This window comes from Oppia nitens, unplaced genomic scaffold (assembly GCF_028296485.1).
Source record: "Oppia nitens isolate AA-2021 unplaced genomic scaffold, nextdenovo-longstitch-racon4-pilon3 scaffold11_pilon_pilon_pilon, whole genome shotgun sequence".
Taxonomy (NCBI): Eukaryota; Metazoa; Arthropoda; class Arachnida; order Sarcoptiformes; family Oppiidae; genus Oppia; species Oppia nitens.
In genome coordinates, this window is record NW_026533190.1 from 2,879,650 (window position 1) to 2,894,016 (window position 14,367).

The 14,367-nt window shown below is 29.9% G+C and overlaps 3 protein-coding genes across 3 annotated transcripts; all 3 read left to right on the forward strand.

The window, feature by feature from the left end:
* The first annotated feature begins 142 nt into the window (after positions 1-142).
* Positions 143-2,391, forward strand: LOC128951836 (acetylcholinesterase-like). Its single transcript, XM_054297121.1, has 5 exons — positions 143-560; positions 637-1,024; positions 1,097-1,722; positions 1,815-1,955; positions 2,259-2,391. The coding sequence occupies exons 1-5, from the start codon at positions 163-165 to the stop codon at positions 2,389-2,391; spliced, it is 1,686 nt and encodes a 561-aa protein (XP_054153096.1). The 5' UTR covers positions 143-162.
* A 1,400-nt stretch (positions 2,392-3,791) lies between these two features.
* On the forward strand, positions 3,792-7,551 carry LOC128951847 (glutamate receptor ionotropic, kainate 2-like). The gene is made up of 12 exons (XM_054297133.1): positions 3,792-3,891; positions 4,071-4,229; positions 4,330-4,581; positions 4,674-4,852; positions 4,929-4,982; positions 5,095-5,265; positions 5,355-5,603; positions 5,702-6,375; positions 6,445-6,643; positions 6,739-6,964; positions 7,059-7,312; positions 7,372-7,551. The coding sequence occupies exons 1-12, from the start codon at positions 3,792-3,794 to the stop codon at positions 7,549-7,551; spliced, it is 2,697 nt and encodes an 898-aa protein (XP_054153108.1).
* Positions 7,552-10,519: 2,968 nt separating this feature from the next.
* Positions 10,520-14,314, forward strand: LOC128951856 (glutamate receptor ionotropic, kainate 2-like). The gene is made up of 10 exons (XM_054297144.1): positions 10,520-10,563; positions 10,668-11,092; positions 11,151-11,204; positions 12,046-12,195; positions 12,276-12,380; positions 12,441-13,111; positions 13,176-13,374; positions 13,464-13,692; positions 13,775-14,034; positions 14,102-14,314. Exons 2-10 carry the CDS (start codon positions 10,730-10,732, stop codon positions 14,312-14,314), a joined length of 2,244 nt encoding a protein of 747 aa, XP_054153119.1. The 5' UTR covers positions 10,520-10,563; positions 10,668-10,729.
* Positions 14,315-14,367: the final 53 nt, after the last annotated feature.

Genomic DNA, 14,367 nt, shown 5'->3' on the forward strand with positions numbered 1-14,367 from the left:
GCGTCGTCAGCAGTGCCCACGTCTCGGGCAAAGACTTACTCCAAACGGGACAGTATTAACAATAAAAACAATAATAATAATAATAATATCACCACCAATGATAAGGTATCACCCATTGAGACCCAAATGATATTGAGACCAATAATTAAGACAACCACCGGTATGGTCGAGGGAAAGCCTTTGAACGTATTTGGGTCGACTGTCTACACATTTCTCGGCATACCCTACGCGGAACCACCAGTCGGTAATCGTAGGTTTGCCCGAACGGAACCAATCAAACGCTGGAAAGGTGTCTATAAAGCGTTCAACTTTAGCGATATGTGTCCGCATAAAGTTTTACCTAAAAGTTTGGTACCGATGAGATATTTTACCACAAAAATATCCGAAGACTGTCTAACACTCAATATATGGACACCCGATATTCGGCCAAAATCGTTGCGCACAGTTATGATTTGGGTACACGGAGGGGCTTTCAACTATAATTCGGCCAATCTGTACGATACCGATGGCCGAGTATTAACCACTTATGGCGATGTTGTAGTCGTGTCGATCAACTATCGGTAAATATTTTTTTTTTAATTTTATTTATACGACTTTTCATAATATTATGAAACTTTATTTTTTTGTTGTTGTTAGAAATGGTGCACTGGGATTTTTAAATGCCCAAACCATGGACGCACCGGGCAATATGGGCATTCATGATCAGGCATTGGCATTGTATTGGATCAGAGATAACATACAGAGATTTGGTGGCGACCCGAAAAAGTTGGTACCGTTTGGACAGAGTGCCGGTGCTATTAGCATTGGTATACTGATGGCTAGCGATTTGACTAAAAATTTGTTTTCGCGGGCCATTACGGCCAGTGGCGGCGCACTATTACCCGGAATATTGACATCGAAAACGGTTCAAAACGGCGAACGGTTTGCCAAACTGGTTGGTTGTGCACAAAACAGAGAGTTTCGGACCAATCCGTCAAAAGTTATACAATGTTTGAGACAATTGCCTCTCAACCAGATTATTGATGTTAATATACTAACTGTTATTTTATTTTAAATATAAATATTATTAAATTCATATTATTTATATATATTTCAGGCTCAGACACAAATAATGGACTCATCACAGGTAGCATTTGTGCCCACACCCGATGGCTACTATAATGACATTCAGGCACCGGCCAATCTGCTCAACAGCACTAACCTGTTCTCCAATATCAAAGAGCTGTTGGCCGGTGTGGTTCCCAATGAGGGCTCGTGGCTCATGCATGTGACTGCACCGCAAGTTTTCCGACGCCATACCTATCCGCTAATGCGAACACTGGACGAGACTCGCAATATGTTTATGTGGTATTTGTCGGAAAAAATTGGAATTGCGCCCAACATTGCACAGTTGATCGCCAATTCAATGATAACGGGACCCGAAGCGGACACACCTATCAACAATGTTAACCGGTTGACTAAAGCAATGGGCGATAACTCGATAACATGTCCGACAATATTTATGGCCGACGAATTGGTGGCCAGAAATAAGACCGTTTACATGTATCTATTTGATCACAAGTCTAAGGCCACCAAATTTGGCGACTGGCAGGGCGTCAGTCACTACGAGGAGGTGCCCTTTGTCTTCGGGTATCCATTGAGACGTACAAAATATTTCTCTAAAGAGGATATCAATGTCAGCAAACGTTTGATGAAAATTTGGTCACATTTTGCAAAAAATGGGTAATAAATATATATATATTGATATACAATATATTTGTTTTAATTATTAAAAAAATATTGGGCAATATATTAATTAATTAACATTCAAATAGACGAGTACTTCCACAGTATGACCTCCCGTGGCCTAAATATAGCTCCGATGAGACCTATATGGTGTTACGGGCTAACCATTCCTCGACTATCAACAGTTTTCACGAGAGGACGTGCGAAATATTTAAGGCATCATTCAAATTGTTTAATGTCCTTTAATTATTTATCAAATATCTTTTTTTTTGTATTTAATTATTTATTCGCTAATTATATAAAAAAAATATTTTGTACAAATTTTTTTGTTTGAAAACCAAATTATGTGTATCATTTATATATAAAAAACAACAAGTTTTCAACAATATTTAATTTATAACAATTATTATTTGTTAAATTGGACATTTTTTGGTGTAATATAAAATACCCACTTGTTTATAATTAATATTCATTTTGATAAAAAAATAATAATAATAAACTCTATACAAACATTAATTCCTGTAATTTTTAAGCACATTTGTTGCCACATTCACCCGGACAGCATCGGGTGCCGATACGACCACACGATTTACCCAAACTATGACACTGATCATAGTGTCGGAAACACCTGATGGCTGGATTCACTGGTGGACAACTACGGCTTAGGATACGTTTCCCAGGTATACGTCTTGATCCCTGACCTTTGAAAATTTTCAATAAATTATTTATTTTAAAAAATCATATTTATGTTAAATAGTACATAAAAAACATTATATTATTATTATATCTAAATTATTATAACGTAAACGTATTTTTTATTAATTGCTTTTTTAACTTACTAGTAGCCAATGTTATCAAACAAATACAGATCAATAGCAAACAAATGTATTTCATTGTCATTTTTATTATTATTATTTGTATTATTATTATTATATAAATAATTATCCTATTCAAATAAACTATTAGTGTTTTAAGACCCTATTAAAATATGTGGTTAAAAAACTCATTTGACGATAATAAATGAGACTGGTAAAAAAACAAATAAATTTTAAATATATATAATTTTTTGCTGTATTGATAGTTTAATAGTATGATTATCGATAGGATATGATATCCCCGCTCACACCACATTATAATTTTTACGGATTTCCCCACATTTTTTAAAAATAAAAAATAATTTTTGTGTTTATATAATATATTTAATATATATATATATATATATATACTAATTTAACTTGAAACAATTCTCCATTAACTTACTAATTTATATAATTAAAATATTAAATAAAATATAAAAGTATATTATTTAAGAAATATATATACAGTATATACTAAGTATACTGTATATTATTAATAAAAAAAAAGTTAATTATAAACAATTATAATGTTTAATAATCATTAAGTTATGCAATACTAACTAATTGCTGAAAATAATTTATTTATCATTACACTATATAATTTCAATGAAAATGTAATTATTTGTTTGTTTGTCTTTATAAACATAAATAAATAGTTATTTATCATTTTAAATACGACATTATGAGAACATCAATTTTATTTGTCTTATTAGAGAAAACCCTTTACCAGAGTCTATAAATAAGTTATAAATAAATTGTTGTTTGCAAAACATTTTAAATTATTTTTTTTCTCTTAAATTTTATTTTTATTTATACAACAAATTTGTGGATAAAAAAACATATTCAGTGTATATCATATTCTTAACAATGTTTTCTTATCCTATATAACAGTGCAGTCATGTATAAGATTATACAGAATATCTCCGTAATGACTACTATTTATAGCACCGACCCATTAGTTGGCACTGTCTTATACAGTCATACAGTAAAGATCTACTACACTACCAGTGCCTTTACTTACTACAGTACTATGAATTCATTTAAAAAAAACACATAGAAAATTAAAATTTTAAATATATCATAAATTTAATATTACAATTAATTAAAAAGAAAGATATTTATTATGATTATTATGTAAACTTTTTATTTTAAAACTTATTGATTCATCGCTGATTGAAATAAATATAGTATTAATAATGCAATAACAAAATGCTGTTATATTTTAATAATAAAATCCTTATTAGTTTTGTCACTATTTTTGTTATTATTATAAATATTATTGAATGTCTTCCAAGTGTTATAAGAATCGGTAAGTACTGTAATACAATGTTTGTCAATATATTGTATTTAAAAATGTTTAAAACTCAATGATAATAACAAAATACTAGTAGATATAAAACATATTTTTGATATTAAATTTGTATTAAATAATAATTTCTACAGTTTATTATTAATAATATTGTATGTGACTTACATTAAAATGTTTAGGCGGACTGTTTACTGTGGAACAGGAGGAACAGGAACTGGCATTTCGTATAGCGATCAGTCAGTTAGGTAACAGTGCCCTATTTAGCCATCAATCGGTCACATTTGTGGCACAAGTAGAACGGGTAGATAATTTTGACAGTTTTCTTGCCCAACAAAAAGGTAATGACAATATCCCACTAATAAATATTTATATATATATTTTTAATTTATTTAAAATTAATCTAGCATACTTTTTTAATTATTATTTTTTTTTATCAAGTTTGCAGTCTATTGAGAAATGGAGTGGTGGCCATATTCGGGCCGCAAAATAGTATACCGTCAATGCATGTTCAGTCCATATGCGAGACATTTGAAATACCGCACATCGAGACTAGACTGGACTACGAGTCTCATCGCACCGACCTATCCATCAATCTGTATCCACATCCGTCACTACTGTCCCGCGTCTATATGGATATAATTAAACAGTGGGAATGGCAATCATTTGCTATTGTTTATGATAGAAATGACGGTTAGTATTACTTATTTTTGTTATTCAATTCAATTAAAAATTATTTTAAACATTGGGTAACAATAATAACAACAAAAAAAACACATTCACAGGAATTATACATTTTAAGGAGTTTTTTGAAAAGTCAATGAATCACACGTGGAATATAAAAGTGTTTCAATTGAAAGATGACATTCCCTTTAGGGATATCTTCTGGAAGCTAAAGGAGTCCAAAGAGAGAAACATTATATTAGATGTCAGAAAAGAGGCGATTGTCGAAGTATTCAATCAGGTATTTCAATATTTTTAATATTTTTAATATAAAAAACTATTTTTTTTTTAAAACTATTTTCCCACTAAATTGTTAGGCACAACAAGTGGGACTAATTACCGAAGAATATAGCTATTTGGTTACATGTATGGTATGTTATCAACGAAAAAAAATATTTATTAATTTATTTGAAATATGTTTTTTAACATTGTTTTAAGTAAAGATTTTTTTGTTTTACTGTAATATTTTGTATTGTTTATTAGGACTTATTGACACTGGATTTAGAGGATTTCAGACACAGTCGTACTAATATAACTTCGCTTAGGATTGTCGATGAAAACAGTTTAGAGTTTAGCAATTTGATTGAGGAATGGCATATCTATGCTAATCGTTTGGGTAAACGCCATATGCTGAGAGCACCGGAATATTTTAATGTAAATTTACATTATATGTGCTTTACTATACAATATTATAGTTGAAATAAACTATAAATTTTAATAATTTATTGCCCAACAACTATTAGACCGATACCGTACTGATCTACGATGCGGTTAAAGTGTTGGCCGTTGCGTTGAAAGAGTTGCACACATTTGAAGTACAGCCCATCGACTGCAATGAGGAGAGACCATGGCCTCACGGCAGCTCAGTTATCAATTATATGCGACAGGTGCACACTGAAGGTATATCGAGGGTCATCCAGTTTGATGACTTAGGTCTACGAACGGCCTTTACATTTGATATCGTTTGCTTAACTCATGATGGATACGATATTGTAAGTAGTGATACAGTATATAATAATTGGATATCATTAACATATTATTAATAAATTTTGTCGATATCTGTACTCGACTTCCTCAATGGTAATAATAGACAGGTCAGTGGGGATACGGAAAGGTTACCAAAAACGAGTTGTGGTCCAAACATTTTGCTAAATCGGTGCTCGAGTTGCCGATAGTACGGGTAACCACATCCAACAGTCCGCCGTTTACTATGATTTTCCAAAATAAGAAGTCTATGAGTGGTAATAAACAATATGAAGGCTATGTACCAGATTTAGTCAACGAGTTGGCCAAAATGCTCAACTTTCGGGTGGAAATACATTTGGTTAAAGACAAACAGTACGGCAAATATGTACCCGAAAAGGGCACGTGGAATGGTATGATTGGCGAAGTCCTTAACGATGACGCTGACATTGCCGTAGCCGATTTGGCCGTCAACTCGGACCGGGAAAAAGTAGTCGACTTTACTCTACCATTTATGTCGACCGGAATCTCTATACTATACAAGAAACCGATAACCAAAGAAACCTCTTTGTGGTCATTTTTGTCGCCATTTTCGACAATCGTCTGGATCTATATGTTGGGTACGTTTATTGGCGTCAGTGTACTATTGTTTCTAACGGGTCGGTTCACACCATACGAGTGGTGTAATCCTCATCCGTGTCGTCAGGACGACAAAGTTCTCGAAAATGTTCTCAACGTTCGCAACAGTTTCTGGTGTACTATTGGATCACTTATGCAACAGGGATCAGATGTGGCGCCTAAGTATACAAATACCCGGACACAGACACACAATAAACTAATTTAATGTTATTTTTTACGGGTTTTTTTCAGAGCACTGTCGACACGTGTTATTATAGCCATTTGGTACTTCTTTACGTTGATTATCATATCATCGTATACGGCAAACTTAGCCGCCTTTCTAACCGTTGAGAGCATACCGTATCCGTTTGAAAATGTTGAACAGTTGGCCGCACAGACTAAAATCAAATACGGTGCCACCAATGGAGGCGCAACACATCGATTTTTTACGGTTAGCTCACACACATACACACACACACCACAGGTCCATGAGCTCTAGGAAGGGACGAAATAACTAACGGTTCAATTATTATTATTGTTAAACAGGATTCTAATATATCAACGTATAGAAAGATTGCCGATTTTATGGGAAAAAATCCCGATGTCTTTATGGGTGGTTTGGCAGGAAGGGAACGGGTCGAGGCTGATGAAGGAAAATATGCCTATTTTATGGAAGCGGCGCCCATAGAGTATATTGTCGAAAGACAATGCAATCTAACACAAGTGGGTGGACTACTCGATAATAAAGGTTACGCTATTGCCACCCGAAAAGGTATATATATATATATATTTATTTAGTTATAATACATACTATAATATACTAACTATATTTTGTTATACATATTATTTGTTTTCAACAATTTAAGGATCACCGTTACGTAATCCGTTATCACAGGCCATACTGAAGCTCCAGGAGGACGGAGTGTTGTATCAACTAAAGGAAAGGTGGTGGAAACAAAAGGGAGGCGGACAGTGTATCGCCAAATCTAGCAGTTCGTTGACTGAGTTGGGTCTGAAAAATTTGGGCGGAGTTTTCCTTGTATTAGTCGGCGGATCCATTGTTGCCGTACTCATGGCTTTGTGTGAATTTGTCTATAAAGTCAAAAAAGAAGTCAAAGAGGTCTGTAATATATGTTTTGATAAAAAAATATAATTTTTAATTGATTTTGTTATCAAAAGGAAAATTTTGCGATTGAATTGATGGACGACATCAAGTTTGCGATGAGATGTCAGATATCAAGTAAACCGACCCGAAGTAAGAGTAAGAGAAGTTTGACCGGCAGTCGCAGCTTCACTGGTAGCCGATCCGAGTCGACACCGAAACTAAATTCACAACTATCCGGTTATTATTATAATTGATAAAATTATCGTAATTTTGTTTCTGTTATATATAATGTAAACTTTTGTCGTTGTTGTTATTATTATTATTTTATATTAATTATGACAAATAAATAGTTTACTAATCATTATCTTTTATGTAAATAAAAGTTTATTTAAAAGTAGTTTTTTTAGACAATAAATAATTTTAACTTTTTCTGTATTATAATAAAATGTTTAGATAAAAAAATATCGTGTTTATAATGACTGGTCATTAGTGTTAATAATTAAGTATATTTTGTATATTTATTTATCAGATAAATAGTATTAGAATTTTATAGTAAAAATAAGTTAATGTTTAATATACTATAGAAAATAATACAAATTTAATGTATTTTTAAATATTTTAATACACAATATAAGTAAATACTTGAATTTACTTTAGAAATAATACTTAAAATCTAAGTATAAGTTTTGCCAATTTAATCATAAATGTCTATTCAAAAAAAAAACTTTTCTTAAAAGATTTATTATTATATAAATTAAATTTATTGTTTTCTACTGATTTCTGATTATTTCTGTCATTATTGATACTATAATTATAAATATTATTTTATAATTTATTATTGTATAGTAGTTTTTATTTTTCTTTAGAAATAAGCATAAGTAGTTTAATATTAATATATAAGGTATATTAAACTAAAAAAAATAAATGTTTAATTATTATATATGACGCCAATTAAGCTGAAGTATAAATATCATATAAGAAAATTAATGTATTTGTCCAATATTAACAATAGTAATAATAATAATAATGGTTAACAAATTATTAACGATGATATTAATATTAAATCAAATTATAATCATTAGCAAAAATTATCTATGATTAAAATAGTATCATATTTTTTTTATAAATTCATAGTTTTTATAAGTTTACAAATAATATTGTTTAAGATTATACCTGTCTATTTATAATATAAATATAATAATAATAATTAATTATATTTATCATGTTTTACATTTTAATTATATTTTTAACTTTTAGTACATCGATATATACTAAACTATCTACTGTTTTTTTCAAACATCAATTAATCTATCAATAAATTATAAATAGTAATATATTTTTGGATATTTTATTCAATTTTAACATTTTGTTTCTAAACCAAAGGAGGGTATTCTATGCAACTACTGGTGCCAACAAACGCATCATTTAGTTACATAATACAGGAATTACTGTATTTAAAACACACATAAAACTTATTTATTAGAGTTAGAGCTAATAAAAAAAAAGTTATGCAAAAACTCATAAAATGCATATTTTGAGAGACAGTACTTAAATAAAAAGGCAAATTCCTTGGCTTTCAAACCAATCCATAGCATACCATACGGTTGTTTTGTAATGTATTTGACAAAACACTTACCGTAATATCCACAAGCATTTAGTCGGCATTGTATTGACTATGAAACACATTTTGATGTATAAATACTACATGTATAGTACAATAAGTTATAATAATAATAATAAAAACAGTATAATAACTAACAACTAATGAGTTATATATATACTATAATTAGGTTTTTAAAAGTACAGTACTTACTGTTTATTGTTTGCAAAGAAAATGTGTCGGAAAAAATTCAATTTTAATTTTCAAAAGAAATCTTCTCATATTTATATAAAAATGTTTTGTATATAATTTTTAAATAACAATTGCAAATTTTAAGTAATTATACTTGACTTAAATAATAATTATTGTTTAATAATATTAATATAAAGTAAACTACAATTGAATAAAAACAAATGAATTATATTGAAAAATGTGTAAAAGTGTAAATAATTTATTTATATTTAGTATATTTACATTTAGTTATATTTCAAGTGTAGAAAATTTGCCGAACTTTATTAGAATCGGTAAGAATTTATCAATTTTTTTAGAGAATATTCTCTGTTTGAATGTATTATTCGACTAATAATTTATATATTAATTAATTATTTTCAAAGATAATATCTGTTTGTTTTAAGTAGTAATTTATTTGTTTGCATTTATTAGGAAAAATAAAAAATTTCATCTTCTATTAGATAACTTACTTAATTATGACTTTTTAAAAATTAAACTATTAATAATTTGTTGTTATATTAAAAATAGTTTACTAAATTTTATAATATTTTATTAGTAATTGCTATAAAGACTGTTATGTTGTTAATAATAATAACTAATTTGTTGGATATAAATAATTATGAATTTTAAATAATGTATTAATATTTATTTTTTGTTATAATAATGTACACAATATACTGTTGACAGCAAATTTCATAAGATATACAAACTTATTAATAATGCGCTTAATAATGTTATTTTTAACACATTAATTATTAATAAACAAACAAATTTATTATAATAAAAATTATACACTAAAAAATAATTTAAAATCTATTTATTATTAATAAATTTGTTATAACAATTAATTAATACAAACATTAAATGTTAATATTATAGTAAATTACTTTATATTATTTTGTTTTCATAACAAAAATTTACAGTAAGTTTTGAAAAGTTTTATTATTAACTTTAGATTTTTTTCACGAGTTTGTAATTTATTTTTTTATTTATACAAACAATAAATCTAATTGTTTATAACAATGACTATTAATAAAGTAAAACATGTTATCTAAGATATAAAACATTGATTTAGTCTATTTGTTTGTTAGGTTACAATCATGAATACTACTGCACTTTACAAATGTTAAAATTTGTTTCAAACTATTTTACATTTAAAAACATCTAAAATGTTTTTATATTTCTATATATATATATTTTGCAAAATATTTTTCTAATAAATAATATCTAATTTATTTGTTATAATTATTAGTATGTAATTCCTTATGAAAATATACAGGTGCTCTGTTTACTGTCGACCAACAGGAACATGAGCTGGCATTTCGTTATGCAATACATCGTATCAATAATGATTCACATATACTTCCCGAAACCACTCTAATAGCACAGGTAGCCTATATTGATGGACCTAATAGTTATAATGCACAACAAAAGGGTTTGTTAATTATATACTAGTGTAGATCTCTAGTGAAAGCTATTAATTAGTTAAATATTATTTATTAATAATATTTTTATATAAATTTCATAATCTTTGTAAAGTTTGTGGTCTATTGAGGAATAGTATTGTTGGACTATTTGGTCCGTCCGATAGCATAGCATCAATGCACGTGCAGTCCATATGCGAGGCCTTCGAAATACCGCACATCGAAACCCGCTATGACTTCGAATCGTTTCGGGCCGATCTGTCTCTCAATCTTTATCCGCGACCCGCACTGATAACACTGGCCATCGCCGATCTGATCCGCGAATGGCAATGGTCTACATTTGCCATCGTCTACGAGCACAGCTCATCAATTGTTCCGTTCAAAGAGTTGCTGCAAATGGCAGCACTGGAAAAGTGGACGATTAAAGTGTTTCAATTGGTCCCCAATCGACCATTTCGTGATATCTTCAGACAAGTCAGAGACAACGGATGTCTCCATATTATACTCGATGCCTATGATATCCATGAAGTCTTAAGACATGTAAATGAATTAACAAAAAAAAATAAAATTTTTAATTAGTAATTGTCTTAAATTACAGGCACTTCAAGCGGGAGCCCTAACAGAGAATTATCACTATTTTATAATGAATTCCGTGAGTTAAATGTATTGTATTTTATTTTGGCTTCAATTCATGATTATTCTTAAATTTTTTTTAATTGTTAGTATTAAAACTTAGAAATATTAGTAATGAATTATTGAGGTTTTTTTGTAATAAAATTTTATTACAATAGTTTTATTTATTTTGCTTAACTTTTTTTTCAAATATAGTGAACAAAATCTTTTGTTTTTCAACAACAGACTAATGAAAATGCTTTGCATTACAATAAGTTTGTTTTATTTTTATATTTATAACTTTTATTTGAACTATTTTTTGCTGAATTATGAATTAATAAAGAGTATTAAATAATTTATTTGTTAATCAATCAAACAAAACTAAAAATATCTTTAAAAATTTTTATATAATAAATTTATTTTTGTGTTTTGTTGCCCATTAAAATTAATTATATAGTAATTAAGTTTATTATGATTTTGAATAATTTTTTATATTACTGAACAATATTATTAGTTATTATTATATACACATTTGTTTTGCATTTTTTAAATTTAGATTCTTTACAAAAACAAAAACTTACACAAAATACTTATTTATTAAAAAAATATCTTTATGTCTATTAGGACTTACATACCATGAATTTAGACAAATTCAAGTATACCAGTGCCAAGTTGACAGCCCTTAGACTTGTCAATCCCGATAATGTAGATGTTATACAATTTTTAGATAATTGGCAATCATTTGCCATCGATGAGGCCAAATGGGATCTAATGTATAGACCAAACTATGTTAAGGTTTTATTTAACCAATAAATAAAAATGATGAAAATTATTTTTTAATAATAATCTTATATAAAATATTATATTAATGTTTTGTTTAGACTGAAAGTGCATTGATTTACGATGGAATCAAATTAGTGGCCAAAGCTTTAGACCATTTTGAAGATATTATGTTAAAGATTGATCCCATATCTTGTAGTAATGGTCAGCCCTGGCCTCACGGAACTACATTACTTAATTACATGAGACAAGTACTGTATAATACTATATATTTAGTATTCAGAAAATATCAAATATCAAAATATAATATATTTTTTTTGTTAACTAATAGAATATATTCTACGGAATGACTGGTTTAGTAAAGTTTGATAATTCGGGTTTTCGGTCAAACCTGACTTTCGACATAATAATTCTCACTCAGGAAGGGTATGATGTCGTAAGTTATTAGCAAAGAAAATATGTTTTATTTTATTTATACAATACTTTTATATAATAGACTGGCCGATGGGTTAACGGAAAAATAGAGAGACACCAATTGTGGACCAAACACTATTTGCCGGAACTAATTGATCAGTCATTTATTCGGGTAACGTCTGTATTCAATCCACCTTTCTTTATGGAGAGACAAGTGGTTAAAGATTATTCGGGAAATGATAAATATGAAGGATATGTCATTGATTTGATTGACGAGTTGGCAAAAGAGCTTAACTTCAAGTACATTATAAACCCTGTCAGCGATGGTCAATGGGGCGGACAGGACAAGAAAACAGGCAAATGGAATGGTATGGTAGGAGAAGTGGTCTCTGGTGTTGCTGACATAGCTGTAGCCGATTTGACAATTAACTCTGAGCGGGAACGGGCAATTGACTTTACATTACCGTTTATGTCGACCGGTATCAGTATATTATACAAGAAGCCGTCAAAGATTGTCTCTTTGTGGTCATTTATGTTACCATTTTCAACCCGACTATGGATCCTAATGTTTGCTATACTGAGCTTAGTGGGCGTTATCCAGGTATACGTTGGCCGCTTCTCTCCGTACGAATGGGTTATTGAGAAACCGTGTCGTAAAGAGGGACAGGAACTCGAAAATATGTACTACATGTCCAACAGTTTGTGGTACGCTATCGGCGGTATTATGCAACAGGGATCAGATATAGCACCCAAGTATTGACACTTAAATTTAGTAACAATTATTATCATTAATTTATTTGCTTTACTTGTTGTATAGATCACTATCTACTCGTGTGATAGGAGGTGTTTGGGCTTTCTTTACATTAATCATTGCCTCGTCATATACGGCCAATTTGGCCGCATTTCTAACCGTAGAGGAGACACCTTATCCTTTCGATAGTGTTGAAACATTGGCCGCACAGTCGACTATTAAGTACGGCTGCGTAGGCAATGGTGCGACACATAGATTTTTTAAGGTATTATTATTATTACCTGTAATATAAATGTTTTAAGTTTTTAAAATATAATTAAGTTTTTTTTTTTTATAAATACCACTTTACCGTAGAGTTCAAACATATCTACCTATCAAAAGATGGCTCAGTTTATGGACAATAATCCCGAAGTACTTACGTCGTCCAACTCTATCGGTAGGGACACCGTTGAGGAGGCCGACGGAAAGTATGCATTTTTTATGGAGTCGGCAATCATTGAGTTTATTGTGGAAAGGAATTGCAATTTAACACAAGTGGGCGGTTTGCTCGATAACAAAGGCTACGGTATCGCCACCAGAAAAGGTACTTAAAAATAGTGTTTTGTATACAAAAAAATTAAATATATTTTTTTTAAATAAAACAAATCTACAAATATCTTTGAAAGGATCAAAACTGAGGAACAGCCTATCGGAAGCCATACTAAAACTTCAAGAGCGAGGCGTACTTCGGATGCTAAAGAAGCGCTGGTGGCAACAAAAATACGGTGGCGGCGCCTGTCTAAGCAAACCGACCTCCAGTTCCATAGAGATGGGTATGAAAAATGTCGGCGGAGTCTTCCTGATTCTCATCGGCGGTTCGGCGTTTGCAACGTTACTCGCATTTTATGAACTAATAACCGAAACAATGAGAAAAACTCTAAATAGGGTAATAAATTCAATGATGTTTTTTATGGCTTTATATTACCGGTAATTAATTATTGCTTATATTTTAGAGTACATTTTGGCCGGATTTGACCGAAAATTTGTTATACGCTCTCAAAGTATATCACAACACAAAACCAGCCGTCAATAAGAGTCGCCGAAACTCACGGCAAAGCGCACAACAAATGTCCCGAAATAGGAGTTATGTCAGCCAACCGACGGTAGACATGAGTTCCGATATATCGTTAAATAATATGAAAACATATTACTCACAAATGTTTTAAATAAAAAAATTTTAAATCTGTGAAATTTTATTAGATTATTTTTAAATTTTTGT